At 49.9% G+C, this 20,143-nt stretch overlaps 1 protein-coding gene across 5 annotated transcripts in view; it reads left to right on the top strand.

Annotated features, from left to right (window-relative positions):
• DRD2 (dopamine receptor D2) overlaps positions 1–16,642 on the top strand; it is a 30,125-nt gene extending 13,483 nt beyond the window's left edge. The window contains exons 2-8 of one of the 5 annotated variants that reach the window (XM_066564435.1): positions 5,207–5,535; positions 8,055–8,164; positions 8,571–8,707; positions 9,539–9,729; positions 10,772–10,858; positions 11,632–11,821; positions 12,984–16,642. In XM_066564435.1, coding sequence (XP_066420532.1) covers positions 5,263–5,535; positions 8,055–8,164; positions 8,571–8,707; positions 9,539–9,729; positions 10,772–10,858; positions 11,632–11,821; positions 12,984–13,177 — 1,182 coding nt within the window. In that variant the 5' untranslated portion in view covers positions 5,207–5,262 and the 3' untranslated portion in view covers positions 13,178–16,642. Of the gene's footprint in view, positions 1–4,258; positions 5,536–8,054; positions 8,165–8,570; positions 8,708–9,538; positions 9,730–10,771; positions 10,859–11,481; positions 11,822–12,983 lie in introns of those variants that run through there. The other 4 variants (XM_066564432.1, XM_066564433.1, XM_066564437.1 and 1 more) reach the window with 4 other exon arrangements.
• The last annotated feature ends 3,501 nt before the right edge of the window (positions 16,643–20,143 follow it).

Genomic DNA, 20,143 nt, shown 5'->3' with positions numbered 1-20,143 from the left:
GAGGAGCCCAGGGCAGGGCTTGGGCATTTTCAGCAGCATCAGCAGAGCTCTCAGGTCAAGGCAGGATTTACAATGTTTGCCTCATTCCTGGCCTCTCCTCCTCCTCCTCAGAGCCTGCAGAGCTGCCCCCTGAGCAGAAATGAGTAGGAAAAGGTTCTCACTCCGTGCCTGCTGCTCCACACCTTCCCTGCTCTCCAGGGAACCACGACCTGGAATCCACAGCAATTCTGGGCTTGCATGCAAAAGAAAAAACAGTGAAACTACTGCAGAAGATACCTTTTTTCCCTCTCCACAAAACCACTGAACAGGGAAACAAAGCAGCTCCTCAAGCACATTTTCCCCCTTCCCTTTTCTTCCACTTTCTCTCTGCTCCAAAGAAATGCTGCTTTTTCATTCGACTGGAATATTTTTGTCGCATTCTCAGCGAACACCTTGAGGACAGAAAGGATGTCAGTTTGACAGCTTCCCATGGCCCATTGATTCCAGAATTCCAGAGCAAAGTGACAACATCCAGGGAGGCAGTGTTCTGTGCAAATTCCACTTAGACATTGATTTCTGTGCCAGATCTTTGGAGAGGTTCTGCCTGGGAGTGATGGGCAGCTCTGGGCAGCAAAATTAGCAGGAAATTTTAACCTGGCAACACCTGCAGGCCCAAATGCCTTGGGGACAGCGGGTGGGGCCTGTTCTGAGTGGGACAGGGCCCTTGGGGATGCTCTAGAATTAGAATTAGAATTCATGGCTTTGGCTGCTCTTTCCCTCTTGGGTGCACCCTGAGTTAGGGCCCAAAATAATTTCTGGAGTCTAGAGGAAAGCTTGGGCCCTGAAATCTCACCCTGAGCTCCAGATTTTCTCTTAAATGGGCCATGACTGAGGCAAAATCACAGAGGGTTCCATGCAGGAGCAAGGGCTAGCTGAAGTTCTGGTCCATGGCCCCAAACCTTTCCCAGGATCAGCTCTGCCAGGGTTTTATTCCTGGAAGGGTTTGCAAGCAGGATGAAAACCAAAAGGAGAGTTGCACCTTTGCTGTTTCTGAGAGGAAGAATGTTCCAGAAGCTGCCAGAGACACAAAGGGTTCTTCTGGGCTGTGAACACCCCACATTTACCCTCTCGTGCTCTTTGCCACAATCCTGGTTAGAGGATCCATCACGAGGAGCCCTGGGGAAATAATGGCACAGCAAATGAACATTTTTCAGTTTGATCTCTGGAAAAGCAGGGGGAGCTGCCAGCAGAGGAGGGCAAAGCCCTGGCTCTGCACTGCAGCCCCTTCCTGGCTGCCTTGTCCCTGGGCAAGCAGATTCCAGCCTGCTCTAACACACACAGGACTCGCGATTTCTCTAGCAGAAAAGCTGAATCTTTATCATATATCTTATATTTTTATAGGGATATCAGAGGGCACTGCGTTAAATCAAATTGACTATTGATTTTTTTGCTACTTAATTTATTGGTTAGAAAATGTCTCTGTGTGTGTATGTGTTAAGACTTTTCTTTACTTAGGTGTTCACATAATATTTTTTTTTTTTGCAGATTCCTACGGGAAAGACTTTTTGTTTTTAGAGGTGTGAATGGTTTTCATACTAGAATAGACAGTTGTGTTAACTGGTTTTTATTTTCATTATCCTTTTACATGGGAACTTACCAACTAGCTGCTAGCTCAGCCAGGGTAGCAGGGCTTAAACTGTATTTTTAAACTGTATTTTAAAAATAACTGTATAACTGTATTTTAAAACTGTATTTAAAAAAAATTAAAATCTTATATAAAAATAAAAATTAATTATAAATAATATAATAAAATAATTATTATAATGATATTAAAAAAGGCCTTTTAGAAGGCTTCTTTTGTATGGTATTATTGAGATGTCCCACCCTCCAGCTGCTGGAGAGCTGCTTGCAGGGATGTTTTTCTGGAGCAGGGAGGATGATGAGGATGAGGAGCAGCAGGTGCTGCTGCACTGCTGCCATCAAACACGAGGCTGCAACCTTGCAGCCCTGTCCTGCCCTTGACCCTGCAGCTAATCCACGGCTGGATCAGCTCAGCCACCCTGGAAAGCTCTGGGGTGGGAATTAGAGTGGCTTTGCTGCCCTTAATTCTAAATAAGGGAATTTGTTCCTTTCTGGGCTCTTTCTCCCCCAAACCAAGGCTCTGTTTTATCTCTGTGCAGGAACTTCAACCAGGCCAGAGCCGGGTGCTGTTTGTGCCTTTCCCCTGTGGTTTTTGATCCCTTTTCCCCAGGAAAGTGCAGCTTTTGGATAGGGCAGGGAAAAGCCCTCCCTCTCCCAGCCAGCTCTTTAAGTGCTTCTTTTCTTTATTTCTTCTTTCTTTCCTCTTGCTGAGGAACTGTCAGCACTAAAATCAAAATTGCTCCTCAAAGCAGGACTGAGAGACTCACAAACCTCCCTAATGGCCACCAAGAATGCTGCCAGCTCTGGGGCTGGGGATGGGAAAAGAACGTTCATTTTAGCACTGAAAACTCAACTGAAAGTTCTTTTTAGCACTGAAAACTCAAACTTTCCAAAGCTGGGGATTAACAGAATTGTCCATGTAAGTGTAGTTTGTACCACAAGGATGTGTACTGGATACAGCCTTTGATTGTGTGATCACACAGTTTTAATTTCTAGGTTTTGGTGTTTAAGTTTCCCTATTCCATGCAAAATATTTGGAACTTTTCTTCTCTTTCATTCTCCCAAATTAAAACTTTTTTTTTTTTTAATAGAAACACTGAATCTTTTCCTTTGTACAATATTCAAACATTAACTTTCCCCATGGTGCATATAACGGCAAAAATTATTACTGTGAAAATAGTTCTATTTAAAGAAAAAAAAAAAAAACCTCTTGAGGATATAGAGAAGGAAATGAAAGGAAATGTTGATTTCTTTATCCAGGGATTTTTTACACGCTCCCTAAGCACCATTGAGGAAATTCCTGATGAATGGACATGAGATGAGCTATAAATGCCTCCTCCAATCCAGCAGGGAGCTGGAACAGCCTGGGAAGGGCTGGGATTGCTGAGCCCATCTCCATCTGTGGCCTTTCCTTTTCAAAGCCAATTTTCTTCCTGCACTCAGAGCTCAGCAAAACCAGCCCAGGCCCAAGTGATCCTGCCCATCTCCAACCCTTTTACACCTCAAGGACACTTCTCCATGCCCCTGCTTTTTTTTTAATTTTTTTTTTTTTTGTCCCACCCTGCATTTTCTGCATGGTTCTGCCTCCTCGAGATAGTTTTGCATTATGAAAGGGCAACAGGAGAGGAGAAAAAACTGTTGCTGTATTTAGCATTGATTTTTCCCCTTCACTCTGAGTCACAGAAGCTAACATTTAATTAATTTCTGACACTTTGACAGCTCCTAAGAAGACATTTGTAGAGCTATCAAGTGCTGCTGATAGCACTGTCAGACAGACACTTTTTGAATTATCAGCTATTAAGGACCCATATGCAACAAATTTCCAAGGATTATTATCCAAATTGTTCTCTGAATGAGAAAAGCACACAAAAGCTCAGTGAAACATAAAGAAACCATTGTTCCCAGGTGAATTTGATATTTGCAAATGTTTTGCTATTTTGATCACTTACGTGGTTTAATAAATCGAAGTCACTTTGTCTTTTTATTAAGGAAATTAAGTGGCCTTGGTTTGGGGTGTCTGAGAGCAGGGCCAGACCTCCCAGTGTGGTCTTGGTGGAGATGCAGCTTGGGAAACGTGGAATATTTGGTCAAAACTGGAATATTTGATCCTTCCCTCAAACATGGAATATTTGATCCTTCCGTTAAACATGAATATTTTATCCTTCCATTAAACATGGAATTTTTGGTTCTTCCATTTAAACGTGGAATATTTGATCCTTCCATTAAACACAGAATATTTGATCCTTCCACCAAATGTGGAATATTTGACCATTCCATCAAATGGAATATTTGATCCTTCTACTAAACATGGAATATTTGATCCTTCCACCAAACATGGAATATTTGACTCTTCCCTCAAATGGAATATTTGACCTTTCTCTCAAACATGGAATATTTGATCCTTCCATTAAACATGGAATATTTGGTCCTTTGGAATTTAGGGGTTTTTCTTCCCCATTGTTTCTTTCATCTCTCAGTGTCTAATTTCATTTCTCAGCAAACCTACAGTTTATCTGTAAAATCAAATCTCTTTTTCCCTTCATCAATCAGTGGAATTCTTCCCATTGTTTCTTTTCTCTCCCAGTGCTGGTTTTACCCACCAGCAGCCCCACAGCTGGTTTGGAAAGACAAATCCACCGTTCCTCTCACCAGGAAATCGTGTTCCCGGTGCCAGGAGCTGCTGAGGGCTGTGGGGTGGCAGCAGTGCTGTCCCCACCGTGTCCCCTTCACTGTCACCTCACTGGGGCAATGGCAGAGGCAGCACAGCCCAGCCCCGGCTGCAAAAGCTGCTGCTGTCAACTTCCATCATTGTCACTATTCAGGGTTTAAAATTTATTTATTTCGCTGCTGGAGGAAATAAAAAAAAAACAACCAACTTATAAGGAAAAGAAAAAAGAAAAAAAAAAAAAAAAGAAAGGAATACAGCCCAAAGCCCCACGAAGCACATGGAGAATAAACAAAGTGGGTCATGGCACTTGTGCCCTGAACTGTGCACACCTAACAGGGAGCAGGGAATGGCAGGGACAGAACAGCCCAGGCACTCTGAACCAGCTGTAGCACAGAGGAGCTGCCACAGAAACCTGGGGCTGAGCTGGAAATAAAAACCAACTTCTGCAACCCCTGCCTGGGCCAGCAGCTCTGCATCCATCCCATCTCCAGCCAAACCTTTCACCAGGGTGGGGAGGACAGGCTCCAGGGAATTCACAGAATCACAGAATGACCAGGTTGGGAGAGAGCTCAAAGATTATCAAATCCAACCCCAACACCTCATCTAAACCCTGGCACCCAGAGCCACATCCAGGCTTTGTTAAACACACCCAGGGATGGGGACTCCACCATTCCCATTCCCTGGGAATTCCCAAAATTCACAGAATCACAGAATCACTGGGTTGGAAGAGACCTTCAAGACTGAGTCCAACCCAGCCCCAACACCTCATCTAAACCCTGAGCTTTGTTAAAGAGAGAGCTTTGTTAAACACCCCCAGGGATGGGGACTGCACCACCTCCCCGGGCAGACCACGAGCGAGGCAGCAAAACCTGATTTTCTTTTTTTTTTCCATTTTCATTTTTCCCCCACTGCCCCAAGGGCCTGTCCAACACCTGTGTGGCAGGGTGGAGCTGGCAGCTGGCACTCGGGCCCCCATGGATCCCCTCAACCTCTCGTGGTACGACGGGGACAGGAACTGGAGCAGGGCCCTGAACGCCTCGGAGGCGGCGCAGAAGCCACACTACAACTACTACGCCGTGCTGCTGGCCCTCCTCATCTTCATCATCGTCTTTGGCAACGTCCTGGTGTGCATGGCAGTGTCCAGGGAGAGGGCCCTGCAGACCACCACCAACTACCTGATCGTCAGCCTGGCCGTGGCGGACCTGCTGGTGGCCACGCTCTGCATGCCCTGGGTGGTCTACATGGAGGTAAGGGCAGCCAACAGGCCTGGGGGACGATGGGGAGGGTGTAGCAGCCTGGAAATCGGCCTCCTGAATTCCCCACAAGTGATTTGCACGCCCTAAATACAGGATTTTTCGTTCCCTGAAGTGCAGGTTTTTCATTCCCGAAATGGAATATTTTTTTCATTCCTGAAATTGCATTTTTTTTCCATTCCTGAAATTGTAGCTTTTTCATTCCCGAAATTGCATTTTTTTCCATTCCTGAAATTGTAGCTTCTTCATTCCCAAAATTCCTTTTTTTAACTGTTCCTGAAATTGTACCTTTCTCATCCCCAAAACTGCTGGTTTTTTTTTCCAGGAGAAAATGAGATGAGAGAGCAGGTAGTTTATAACCCCACTGCTGCTCAGAGTGCTAAATGACAGCCCAATGGCACCAGAAGTTCGGGGTCAAGAGGGAAAGAATCCCAATTTTGTGTTCAAAACTCCACCATGGGTATCACACTGAAACCACAGGAAATTTGTGGAGGTGGAAGGGACCCACAAGGATCATTGAATCCAGCAATCAAAAAAACCCCAAAAAACCCCCAAAAACCCAACAACAACAAAAAAATTTGCAATCAAGGCCCTGTTTCTGAAGGGCGGCAGGAAGGCAATTGTGGAAGTGGAAGCAGGATGGGAATCCACAGTTTTATGTCCCAATATAGGGGGAAAAATCACTTTTCACAGCTCAAACCGTACTGAGTTTCCAGGCACTCACCCATGGGAGGGATGATAACACAGGGAGGAGAGCAGGGGAAGGAGGGATCATCAATGCATCGATGAGCCCAGTGAGTCCTGATGCAAAGCAAAACAAAGCCAGCGATGTGGCACGGGCTGTGGGAGAGCACAGTGCTAATTATCACTGCGTTAATGATTGTTTTCGTGGCAATGCAGAAGCTCATTAAGTGGCCACGGGCTGGTGAAGGCAGGCTCTGCCTCTGGGGCTCCATCTTCTTCTCTTCTGCTCCTTCCTGTTCCACCAATCTGAAGCAGAGGCTGCTGCTGGGAGAAGCTCCTGCTCCCTCAGGTCCAGCCACAAGAACCTCTCAGACCCTTTTTAATTTTAAGGCAGAAGAATAAAGCACAAATGATGCAAAATTCTCTCCCTTGTCTGGGCTCACATGCAGGGGTTGGTCAGGAACCACGGCTGCCTGCACCTACCAGCTGGAACAGTTTCCTCCAGGTTTTGTGAGACAAACTTGGCCTAAAACTCAAAATGAAACACTTGAAAAAACCCCAGCCTTGGTGCACACAGATCTTTTACCCCCAAATTTTGGAGGTTTCTCCAGCACAAATGAAAACACCAAGAGAAAGAACTGCTGCAGTTCCCAGCTTCCCCCAAACCATGCCCGCAGGAAATCGGTTTCACAGAGGTTTGGATCTGGCTGGAAACCTTTGCCTTTGGGCAAATTCTCCTCAAAGTTCTTGATGTAACTGTCTCTTAAGTGCTTTTTTAATCACTGAGTATTCATCTGTCACTCAGGCTTCAATGCAGTCATTCTCCCTTCTTTATGCTGCCTATGGTTATGTATATCAGAGCAGAAATAACTGAAGAATAGATATCTTATTCATTCTATTTTCAAATGCAGTAGGGCTCTATTTTTGTTAGAGGGAAATATACTTTTTTTTCATCACATGTCAAACACAGCAGTCCGAATAATTGCTATTAAACTTAATTGGCAAAGTTCAGCTTCAACAGCAAGAGAAGTGAAGAGAAAAAAGGCTACTGGTGCCTGGAAGTGTTATCATTAGTTCTTTGTCTTTAGCACTTCCTGTGGAGTGTTAAAGGCTTTTCACTCTGAATTAAACTCATTTTGTTCACCAAAAATAAAAAAGATAAAGGTGAGGATTGCCTACCCCAATTTTTTTAACTAAGAAATGAAGGGAAGCTCTTGCTTGTCTGCTGCTGACCTTTGCTGGGTGCAATTGGAAAAACTGTCTGGGAAAAAGCTGTGAGTAAAATTAGAGGTGCTTGGGAGTGAAAATGAATGTGTGTCCCCCCTCATTCTGCCTTGAAATCCTTCAAGGAGATGTTTAAACTCCTTTATCTTCCCTTGTGAGCCCAGGTTTGTGCTGGGGCTGCCCAAACCCACAGAGAGCAGCGGGGTGGAAGCACAGCAGCCCCTTGGAAGGGGCAGAGCTCTGCCTTGACCCAGCACAGCCCCAACCACCCACCAGCCTCTCCATCTTCGTGCCAGACTCTCATTTTGTGCCCTGCCAGCAGCCCAGCCCCAGGGATTGCTCACTAACCCCAGGGATTGTTCATCAGCCCCAAGGATTGCTCTCTAACCCCAGGGATTGCTCTCTAACCCCAGGGATTGTTCATCAGCCCCAAGGATTGCTCTCTAACCCCAGGGATTGCTCTCCAGCCCCAGGGATTGCTCTCTAACCCCAGGGATTGCTCTCCAGCTGCAGAGTTTCCTCACTAACCCCAAGGAATTGCTCACTAACCCAAGGAATTGCTCTCTAACCCAAGGAATTGCTCACCACCCATCCTCTCTCTGCAGGTGGTTGGGGAGTGGCGGTTCAGCCGCATCCACTGCGATATCTTTGTCACCCTGGATGTCATGATGTGCACTGCCAGCATCCTCAACCTCTGTGCCATCAGCATTGACAGGTGAGGGCTCCGTGCCACCAGGCTGTGCCAAACCCAGGCTGGCAAGGCCCAGCCATCCCTGTGGAACTCAGAGGCTGGAAAACTGTGGGAGTGTTTGAAGAGCATCCTAGAGGATCCTGATGAGCTGTGAGCAGGCAGATCTGTCAGGAGGCACAGAAACTCTGCTCCTGGGGGTGCAGATGGAATTGCTCTGTGCTCCATGGCTCTGGCCCTTCTCTTTGTACTCTGGGATGGTGCAGTGGCGTTGGTGGGAAGGGTGGGAAGAGAACACCACGAGCTGACCCAGCCTCACCCTCCTGGCGTGGCTGCAGCCCCCCTGGCACCCATGGCCCGTGCTTGGCGGGCAGGGCTGGGCAGTGGCAGCCCTGGCAGGGTGACAGCAGCCTGGGGGATGTGTCCCCTGCAGGTACACGGCCGTGGCCATGCCCATGCTCTACAACACCCGCTACAGCTCCAAGCGCAGGGTCACCGTCATGATTGCCGTGGTCTGGGTGCTCTCCTTTGCCATCTCCTGCCCGCTCCTCTTCGGCCTCAACAACACAGGTGAGGGCTCTGACACCTGCAGCTGCCTCCTGCTGTCCCCCCAGGTAGCCAGGAACAAGGGTGGGGTCAGGTCTGAAGTATATTGCAAGTGTTCTTTCCCTCTGCAGCTGGCTCCTTCTGTCCTCCCAGATAGCCAGGAATAAAGGTGGGATCAGGTCTGAGTTGTATTGGAAGTGTTCTCTGCCACCTGCAGCTGGTTCCTGCTGTCCTCCTGGCTCCCAGATAGGCAGGAATAAAGGTGGGATCAGGTCTGAAGTATATTGGAACTGTTCTGTCCCTCTGCAGCTCCCTCCTGCTGTCCTCCCAGGTAGCCAGGAATAAAGGTGGGATCAGGTCTGAGGTCTGTTTGAGGTGTTCTTTCCCTCTGCCACCTGCAGCTGGCTCCTGCTGTCCTCCCAGACAGGCAGGAATAAAGGTGGGATCAGGTCTGGGGTGCATTTGAAATGTTCTCTCCCTCTGCCATGCCTCACTGTTTGCACGCTGATTCTGGGTCTGTTTCATCTCCAGAGCAGGGTTTCAGTCTCACCAGAACTGAGGTGATGTAGAAGTTCAGACAACACCAATCTGTGTTACCTTAACATTTGTTCACTACAAATTCAAAATCCTCCTTCTATTAAAACACACAAAAAGGGAAGCCATGGGAAAAACCTTCCCTGAGGCAGCAGAGAAAAGGACTGGCAGTCCAGGCAGCAGTTTCCTGGGAATGTTGGGCTGGATCCAGCATGGGATCAGCAGTGCTGAGCTGCAAGGCAAGGAGCAGCCAGGACTTTGGGGGTGATGTGACCCCCTCCAGCCCGAGGGACACCAACCCTGAGAGGTTTTCTCTTGCAGATGAGAAGGAGTGCATCATTGGCAACCCTGCCTTCGTGGTGTACTCGTCCATCGTGTCCTTCTACGTGCCCTTCATGGTGACGCTGCTGGTGTACGTGCAGATCTACATCGTGCTGCGGCGGCGCAGGAAGCGCGTCAGCACCAAGCGCAGCAGCCACGTGCTGGACTCGGACACGCAGGCCCCCCTGAAGGTAGCCAGCCTCAACATCCTCCCCCTGCCCTGCTCCCCTGCCCCGCGCCGCCCTGCCTGGGGCAGAGCTCCCACAGCTGCGTGCTGTGGTCAGTTCGGGCTCCCGGCTGCACTCCCTGGGCTCCCGGCTCGCTGGCTGGGGCTCCTCGGGCTTCCCTGGAGCTCAGGGCTGTTCCAGCAGCAGATCTGCACCAGGAGCTGCTGCAGCGACCCCCAGCATTGCCTTGGGCTGGGCTGGGGTAGCCAAGAACAGAGGCTGCACCATTGTGTGAGTCGGTCCTGCAGAATCACAGAATCAAGGAATGGTTTGGGTCAGGAGGGACACTGAAGCCCATGGGCAGAGACACATTCCACTGTCCCAGGCTGCTCCAAACCCCATCCAACCTGGCCTTGAACACTCCCAGGGATCCAGGGGCAGCCACAGCTGCACTGAGCACCCTGTGCCAGGGCCTCCCCATGCTCCCAGGGAGGAATTTCTCCCTAATATCCAATCTAAACCTACCTTCCTTTAGCTCAAGGCCATTCCCTCGTACCCCACCACTCCAAGCCCCTCTCCAGCTCTCCTGGAACCCCCCTTTGGGGGCTGTCAGGTGTCCCCAGAGCTCGGTGGCAGTGCCTGGGGTGCACAGCTCCTCTCTGGGAAGGACAGCTCTGCAGGACCAGCCTGTCCCTGCAGGAGCTGTGTGTGAGGGAGCCCAGCTGGGCGGGCTGGCTGTGAACCCACTTGTCAAAGCAGGGCTTTGGCAGCACAGGCAGCACAGCCTGGGGGATGCTGCAGCTCCAAACCGTGCTGCCTGCAGAGGAGGCAGCCACACAGGGACACACAAACACAGCAGAGCTCCGTGGCCTCCTTCCCCTGGTGCACAGCACAGGGCCAGCAGCCTCCATCCCTGCTCCATCCACTTCTCCATCCTGCTCGGCTCCTGAGCCGCGCTGGTGAACTCCTGATTCGTCCCTTTGTGTTCCCACGTGCCTCCCTTACCAGCTTCCCTTCCCAACCCCTCTCTGCCTGTGTAACCTCTGAGCTGGTGCTTGCCCCTTAGGACAAATGCACTCATCCAGAAGACGTCAAGCTCTGCACAGTTATTGTGAAGTCCAATGGGAGCTTCCAAGTTAATAAGCGCAAAGTGGTGAGTGTTAAAGAGAAGTGGGAGCTTTCCAGAGCCTTCAGCCTTCCCCTTCTCCCTCAGGACACGAGGTTCATTTATGTAGGGTGGGAGAAAAATAAACCTAAGAGCAAAGGTTACCATTCAATCTCAAAATTTAAATAGTCTTCCCATTCCTTGGAGTGAAGCAGGGGGTTTAAGCTCACAGAGCTCACAAAGCCAGATTAAGCTCACCGAAAGATCAGCTCTAAAAGCCATGGCATTTGAACATTTTTGTGCCTTTGAGTTCCTTCTCCTCTCTGTTATTTAAATCTTGGACTGCATTGGCTTTGTTGGGTTTTGGTTGCCGATTCCATTTTTATTTATTTGCATTCTGAAAACCTGAACAAAATCTGTAGAGAGTGGAGACAGCGTCTCCCCCATTTCTGAGCCTCTTTGTGCCAAAAAGGAGAATCCTCCAGTGCAGCCCTGTCCATCCCATCTGCCCAGAATACCCCAGCACAGCACAGCCCTTTCTCCAGGCAGGGAGGGAGAAGAGGGACTGACTGTTCTCCAGCATCATCCAGCTTCACTCTGTAAGGAATGCTCGTTGCTCCTCTCTGTGTATTTACCTGTCATTATGTTGTGGACATTTGATTCTTGTCCAGGAGGCAGAGAGTCACATAGAAGAGATGGAAATGGAGATGGTGTCCAGTACCAGTCCCCCTGAGAAAACGGCCCTCAAACCCACAGCACCAAGTAACCACCAGTTGATTGTGCCAGTTGCTTCTAATCGGGGCAACAACTCTACCCTGCAGGCACCCCTGAGCAGCCCTGGGAAGGTGGAGAAGAATGGCCATGCCAAAGATTCCCACCACACAGCCAAGGTCTTCGAGATCCACTCCCTGCCCAACGGCAAGACGAGGAACTTGCTCAAGGCCGTGATCAGGAGGAAACTGTCCCAGCAGAAGGAGAAGAAAGCCACGCAGATGCTGGCCATCGTGCTCGGTGAGAGCGTGCCCTGGCTGCCCTGGGCTCCCTGCAGAAACCCCTGTCCCGTGCAGGCTGATTTTCCAACCCCCCCAGATCTCATTTCCCTTCACACAGTAGAGGATGGCAGGCAAAGCGTGCTGGTGTTCACAGGGGTCTGAGGATGAGGGAAGAGATGAGAATGTTGACTCCATGTTTCAGACAGCTTGATTTATTATTTTATGATATATATTATATTAAAACTGTACTAAAAGAATAGAAGAAAGCATTTCATCAGAAGGCTGGCTAAGAATAGAAAAAGAAGGAATGATAACAAAGGCTTGTGGCTCAGACAGAGAGTCTGAGACAGCTGGGCTGTGATTGGCCATTAATTAGAAACAACCACATGAGACCAATCCCAGATGAACCTGTTGCATTCCACAGCAGCAGATAACCATTGTTTGCATTTTGTTCCTGAGGCCTCTCAGCTCCTCAGGAGGAAAAAAATCCCAAGGAAAGGATTTTTCATAAAAGATGCCTGTGACAGGCAAAGGGCTGCCCACAGGAGGGGTCCCTCCTCCCCAGCCACACACAGCTGGCACCAAGGGTGCACAGTGCACTAAGCTGGCACAGTGCTGCACTAAGGGTGCCCAAATCTGCCCCTCCCTGCACAGCTGTCAGTGCTGCACTAAAGGTGCCCAAAGCTGTCCCTCCACACTGCACCAAGAGTGCCCAAAGCTGCCCCTCCACAGCCATGCACAGCTGGCACAGTGCTGCACTAAGGGTGCTCGAAGCTGCCCCTCCACAGCCATGCACAACTGGCAGGGCTGCACTAAAGGTGCCAAAGCTGCCCCTCCACACTGCACTAAAGGTGCCCAAAGCTGCCCCTCTCGGGGGCATCTGAGCTCCCAAACCCAGGGAAGAGCTCCTGGGCTTTCTGGAACAAAAGGCAGCAGAGCTCAGCAGAGCTGGCACCTCTGAAGAGCAGAGTTTCTGCTGTGTCTGGGCTCATTCCTAGAGCAGAGGAGTTCCTTAGGGCCAGGGCAGGACGCAGACCAGGACACTGAGCACACAAACACAAATCCCATTCCTCTGTGAAATAAATTCCCTTTCCACCAAAGAGAACCTTGCTGTTCCCCCAGCCCGAGAACCCGCCCAGCTTTCAGCCATCAAACTCCTCCTCTCTCTTTTTCCCCCCCAGGTGTTTTCATCATCTGCTGGCTCCCCTTCTTCATCACTCACATCCTGAACATGCACTGCGACTGCAACATCCCGCCGGCCATGTACAGCGCCTTCACGTGGCTCGGCTACGTCAACAGCGCTGTCAACCCCATTATCTACACCACCTTCAACATCGAGTTTCGCAAGGCTTTCATGAAGATCCTCCACTGCTAAAGCCACAAACAGCGCCCGCTTTTTTTTAGGGACGGAGGGGGAAGAGGAAGCGATGCCATCCGTGCCGGGGAGGGGGCTGGAGCTCTGGAGCTGGGCACTGCGCAGTGCCCGGGCGCCTGGTGGGGCTGGAATGAGGTGGGAGGGTGTCTCACCCCGCTGGGTGACCTCTGGACCGGCCCCAAGGGCGCTTTTCAGAGCCAGCCTCACGCTGTGTTGGAAGTGGAGGTGCAGGAACCAAGGAGCTCTCGCTCGGTTCTCGCCCGTGGCCACCCGGCCTGGAGGGCACTGTGGACACGGGGTGGCAACGGGGCAGCAGGAGGTAGCGCTGGGTCACAGTGGTCCAACTCTCACCAAAGACAAGGCCATGCTTCCCCCTGGCAGCAGGAGCCAGCCAGGGCCTCTGCAAGCTCCGTGCAATAGCTTTGCCTTCACCTCGAGCTGACTCACCCGGTGTTTAACTGCTGAAGCCTTCAGAAATTCCATAGAAAAACCAACCCAAGAACTTTCAGAGGTCCCCAGGCGGGTCGAGAAGGTTCTGCCACCCCCAGACCCTGCAGCAGCGGGAGCCCACGAGCCATGGGTGGAAGGGAGAAGGGGGCATCAGTCTCACATCAAACCATCGGTGTAAATAGGAATGAACAGGATGGATTGTGGAGCCCCAAGCCAAAAAAAAAAAAAAGAGATGGAGAGAGAGGAACTCAAGGAGTGGAACCTTGTCTTGCATGGTGTACATCCAACAGGACCCCCTCACCTCCCATCAGCGATTTCTGCCCACCAGCATCTCATCTCCAGGCTCTGCCCAGGTGACAGCAGGGGAGGGTGGCAGCGTGGTGAATGTACAGACACGAGGACACTGTGCCAGGGGAGGCACCCTGAGCACCCAGCCAGGCCAGAGCTGCTTCTTCTCACCCAAATCAGGGGCCCCAAGGAGCGCCTCAGGTCTGATTTGCCTCTGTCTCTCCCCAGAGAGTGCAGAATAACATTGTGCCTAATTTAAATCAACAGTCAAGGAGATAAAACTGTGCATTTTGGAAAAAGCCAGAATAAAAACCCAAGAAAGCCCCTGCCTGGACCAGCTCCTGTGTCCAAGCTGGACTCTGGGAAGGTCTGGATGTTTCCAGCATCCTTTACTCTCTGCTGTCTATTTTTCCATGGATTCTAGGAATGGAAACCCCACAAGAGCATCATCTCACCACGCTGAATCTGGCACTGCCAAACCCACGCTCTACGTGCTATTTGTACTCAGTTCACATGATATTTTGCAATATCTCTGTAAATAAAACACAGCAAGGTGAATAAAACAACGTGGAAATAGGTCTGGCTAGAAATTCCTGCAGGATGTGGAGCAGCAGAGGGTTGCAATAGCCATAAACAGGGGCAGACTCCCAGGGTGCAGTTTCCTGCTGTTTTCTAAAGGAGTAAAATCACAATTGGGAGAGCAATAGAATCCCTTTTTTTTCCTCTATGCAGTTTGTGGAATATTCACTCAGTTTCTGCTTCAGATGAGGTGAAGCTCTGCCAAGGTTTCCTTTAATTCCCTGGATTTGCTGTGTTGCTAGCAGAGCACCCTCCTGTGCTGGTAGGAGATGTTCCAGCCCTGGTTCAGGAGGAGATTGCACCAAGCAGCTCTAGCACATAATCTCAGCTGCTTTCTGAAATGGAAGCAGCAGTCCCACCTTAATCCCCAGGTTTCTGTTCCAAACCCGGCATTCCTGGAACGGGCTGGAACCCAGGGCTTTGATTTTCAGCCCACAGCCTTGTGTAACATTTGAACCTGGCTCTTCAGAGCTAAAAGCTGCAAAACTGGGAACTCCAACTCGAGGGATCTCAGGCGCACGTGAGCTCTTCTTTCTTCCCCTCAGTTTCAACCAACCAAATTCACTCAGTGGTGGGAATCCACTCAGACTTGTACCCCAATATCCACAGAATGGTGCAAAGGCAGGAGGTTTTGGGGCAGAAAAATAGCAACAAGCAACTGGTCCATCTTTTAATGTATTTACAAGCAGAAAGATCCATTTGACTTGGGGAATTAACAGGCGGGGAGCTGAACAAAAATAGCAAATATGACATATATAGACCAAAAAAAGCTTTAAAGCATTTGGAAGTTGCCATAGGTGATGTTTGCCCTATACTAAAGTCTGGCGTGAGCCCTCAGGATAAGTGGAATAATAACAGGATAAATGGAATAATAATATCCCTCAGGATAATGTGGATAATATCTTCCCTTTGAGCCATAATTTTACTTTGTGTCCAGTTTTAAAACCCCCATCTCCAGTGCTGTGCACCTCGCTCCCAAATTTTTTTTTTTTCTGAATCTAGAAGCAGAACCTCAGAGCTCAACCCACCTGAAAAACTCTTCCAAAATGCCATGGAGGGAAGAAAGCTGCAGGGAAAGGCAGTGTTCTTCATGTGGAGCAAGCCCCCAGGTGTGATTTCCAGAGCTGCAATATTGGCTGTGAGGAATCACCTGCAGCCTTCATCCCCGGAACACTTGAAGCTGCTCCTTCCCACCACTCCAGGCTGAACTGTGGGAGTGTGAAGGTCCCCAGTGCCCTTGGGAGGGTGGCAGTGCCAGGCCTGCCCATCTCTGCAGCAGCTTTTCCTCCCCCAGACAACTCCTGCACTTGCAGACAGCAAACAAAGCACTTTGAAAGCCAGGACTGGGCCTTCCCCTCTTGGAGACAGCACCAAAGTCATCCTCAGCTCTGGCTGTCCAAGGAGTGAAGCAGTGCCAGGAGCAGGGGCAGGGGGTGCTGGCACCAGGAGACCACTGGGAGCTCCTCAGAGCCCAGCCCAAGGGATTTGGGAGCCTCCCCTCATCTCTGAGCCTGCCAAACCCAGACCTCACTGTTCCTTTCACCCTGGAAAAATCAACCCCTGCTTCCCCAAGGACCTCTGCTGCTGATGGGAAGGGCACTGAGCTGGTTTTTAAAACCACCTTAACCAGAAGATTTCATTTCTTTGTTCCTCCAGACCTTCAGAGCCTTGCTCTAGCCCCTCTTCTGGGATTCATTATTTATAATTGAAGCTTTTGTTCTGCTTATTGAGTCTTCCTGGTCCTGCTTTCCCTCCCTGTGGTTCCCAGCTTGCTGAAGCCCTGGGTGGGGATCTCTGCACCCCCAAACAGGTTTGAATTAAAAGCCAGTGAATTCTGCCTGCACTGTATTTGCTGCTTGCCTGCTTGCTCCCACTCCACAGAACTGTTTATCTTCCTGGCTGAAGAGTAAATGAACTCCAGTAGGTCCAACCAGCTTATCCAATCCTGCTGAAATAATAATAATAATAATGATAATAAAAAAAAGGAAAACAGGAAAAATAAAGCCACTACCTCTTGTGGTGAAAATCTCCAGTGCAAACACGGCTCCCCTGGGAGTCAGGAATGTATAAAATGCCCATCACAGGTACATGTGACACCAACAATGTCTTCATGCAGCTCTGTCATTAAATAGAGACTTGCACAAGCCACCCTGATGTCCATCTGCTTGTTTTGTTCTGCTTTACTCTGGGCTCTGAGGAGTCCTGGTTCCGCTGCACAGCTCAAACCCACAGAGCAAAAGCTGCCCTCGCATGAAATTTGCCTTTTTTCTGACTTGCTTTTCCTTTTTCCTCCCTTACCCCAGTCTGCCCCTGAGAATCCTGGTGTTTGTCTTGCCTGCAGCCACGAGAATCAGACATGGGAGAGGAAAGCTGCAGAAGGGCACAGCCAGAAGGGAAATGGTCTGAAATGTCTCCCCTCTGCCAGGCAGGAGAGGGCTGGGCAGGATGGGAGGAGGAAGGGGAGGAAGGCAGAGGTGCCCAGCTGGATTCATGCTGGAGGACTGAAGGATTTTATTTTGGAATATTTTAATTTATGTTGCGCTGTTTTCTCAAGCTGCACAGTCAGGTTTGTTGTTTGTGCAGGTGGACCCTCAGGCAGGCTTAATCAGCACTTTCAAAATAAAGATTATTTTCTTTATATAAAAGAAGAAGAAAAAATAATGCAAAGAAAATCCTTCCCACTGCTGGGAAAGAAAGCTGCTGTCCATCTCCAAGAACTAACAGGCTAAAATTTCAGTTTAATGGCATTTCAGATCCAAAGGTCTGAGCCAACACAGAATAATCCCTGCCCCAACGCCCTCAGTTTATGCAGAACCCAGAATCTGCAGAACTGCAGGGTTCAGATGAGGCTGAATTCCCCCGTTGGATGATTCACCTCAGTGCCACCGTGACAGAGGGAAAATGAGGAGCTCCAGGCCCCCTCCCCTCCCAAACTCAGCAGAATAAATGATATTTTCAGATCAAACAGGACACACCAGGCTGTTTGCAGCCAGTCTGGCCTGAGCCTGGCAGGATCAAAGGCAGCTGCTCTGAGCTTCACCCTCACAGCCAAATTTCATTTCTAAGCCTGTGGACAAAAGCCACTCACAGCACCCAAAAGAGATAAAAGGGATGCTCTGCCCATCTCCTGGGGCATCTGAGTGAGCCCTGCTGCTCCAGGTGAGCCCTGACACATCCCTGGCTGTGCTTTGTTCTGCACAAAATAAAAAGAGAGAGAAAACCAGTTACTCTTGTTAAATTAACTCCCTGTCTTTAATCAAAGCTTCTTTTAATAATTCCAACTGCTCCCCCAAGCCTTTCTGACAAGATACCAGCCTGTCTGCTTCATAAAGAGCTTTTGACTCACAAATAACAACTTTCTTCACCAAAGAAAGAGTGATCACAGTGGACTAAACATAATTACAGCATCATGAATAATTAACAGGCCTAGAAATGCCTTTAAAGAGACTTAAGAAGCAAAGAAAAAAAAACCCTTTTAAAGGAGAGGAGAGCACTGTGCCTCCCCAAGCTGCCATGCTGGGCTGGGGAAGAAGGAGAGGCTGATGAGAGTGAGTGAGCACATTTAGCAGCTCTGCCTCCCTGCTGCCAGCCTGCCTGGCATGCAATCAACTGCACTGCAGCCCTGATGAGCCTGCCAGGGCCAGGGCAGCCCCAGCTCGGCGCTGCCAGCCCCGGGGAAGGGAGGGACAGCACAGGTCTGACCCTGCCCTGCGTGAAAAGCAGTTTCTGTGGTTTTACCCAAGCCCTTCCCTGCCAGGGGAGCTGGTGGCACATGGAGAAAAGCAAATTTTTTGTGATTTTACCCAAGCTCCTGCTTGCCAGGGCAGTTGGTAGCATATGGTGAAAAGCAGTTTTTTTGCTGGTTTTACCCAAGCTCCTGCTTGCCAGGGCAGTTGGTGGTGAAAACCAGGTTTTTGTGGTTTTATCCAAGCTCCTGCCTGCCAGGGCAGTTGGTGGCACATGGTGAAAAGCAATTTTTTATGATTTTACCCAAACCCCTGCCTGCCAGGGGAGCTGGTGGCACATGGTGAAAAGCAATTTTTATGGTTTACTCAAGCTCCTGCCTGCCAGGGCAGTTGGTAGCACATGGTGAAAAGCAATTTTTGTGGTTTTACCCTCCCCCTGCCAAGGGAGCTGGTGGCACATGGAGAAAAGCAATTTTTTATGATTTGACCCAAACCCTTCCCTGCCAGGGGAGCTGGTGGCACACAGCAGGGGCACCAGGAGTGGCACAGCAGCAGAACAGGCACAAAGTGGAGCTGGGGAAAAGGGGCTCTGCAGCGGGATGGGGCTCAGCTGCTGCCCCTGCACTGGGCAGGCTCAGCTCAGAACAGAGGGGGGAAATCAGCCCCAGATAAATCAGGTAAATCTGGGGGAAATCAGCCCCAGATAAATCAGGTAAATCTGGGGAAATCAGCCCCAGATAAATCAGGTAAATCTGGGGGAATCAGCCCCAGATAAATCAGGTAAATCTGGGGGAATCAGCCCCAGGTAAATCAGGTAAATCTGGGGGAATCAGCCCCCAGAGCTCCTGGCTGGGAGGGGACACACTCGTCTGTGGCTGCTGCCTTTGGGGGCAGAGGGAGGCTGACTCTGCAGGAACAGGAGCCTTCATCCCCTCCCCTCCATCACCCCTCACATCTCTCCATCCCAGAGGATTCCCTGCTGCCCCTCTGGGGCTGGAGCGGCCTCAGCTCCTCACCTGCAGCCTGGGAGCCTTGGGATGGGGAGTTTGTCAGGATATGAAGGGGAATTTTTAAGGATATGAAAGGTGAGCAGTTCCTGGCCACAGGCTGCCCCATCAGCCTCTGCCCCTGAGCTCAGGACAGAGCAGCAGGCAGCACCCAGATCCTCCTTCCCATGGCTGATCTTGTGGGGTTTTAATGCTGGGAAAAGACAAACCAGCAGAATTCAAGGGTCCTCATGGCTGTTTCTGCTTCCTGGCTGTATCCAGCTGTTCATAAATCCTTCTGAGCTGGGTGCAGGGCAGATGGAAAGGGCTGCAAACCTCACCTGGCAGAAAACCAGGTCATAACCTCAGCCCTTGTCACTGCATGAAATGTTTCCTGACTGCCATCATTAATATTTACTGCACAGTGCAGCCACAGAGCTGATTGTTTTTATTCAGGCCGTGTGAAAAAAGCAGGAAAAGCCCAAACTGACATCAGCCAGAAATGTAATCTCATCTCCAAGTGCTAACAGCAAGACAGAGAATCTCTGAGCAGCTCCTGAGTTCAGAGAGCTCTGTCAAATCACCAGCTGGAAAATGTACAAAGCTTCAGAGGGAAACCCAGGAGCTGCAAATCTGATTGAACAAGACAGGTTATGAGCTGGGAGCTCGTCTGTGTGAAGAAATGGGCAGTCAGTGCCAGTCTAAACAAATATGTACAGCTCCTCTGAGCACCTCCCTCCCCCTGGGACAGCTCCTGGCAAACACTGAAGTGGCTTTGAGCTGGCACCGTTCTCTGAGTTTGCTGGGGAAAAAACCCAGCAAAGATGGCAAAGCAGCTGCTGTGGCTCCTGCAGAGGGATGTGACGCAGGGGGATGTGCTCACAGCAGGGCCAGCTCTGGGGTGACAGCAGGTGTGTGACAAATTCGGGGTGACACCATGTGTGTGACAAATGTGGGGTGACACCATGTGTGTGACG

Source organism: Molothrus aeneus, chromosome 22 (genome assembly GCF_037042795.1).
Source record: "Molothrus aeneus isolate 106 chromosome 22, BPBGC_Maene_1.0, whole genome shotgun sequence".
In the NCBI taxonomy this organism is placed as follows: Eukaryota; Metazoa; Chordata; class Aves; order Passeriformes; family Icteridae; genus Molothrus; species Molothrus aeneus.
The sequence above is the reverse complement of the archived record's forward strand: the minus strand, read 5'-3'. Positions and strand labels throughout refer to the sequence as shown.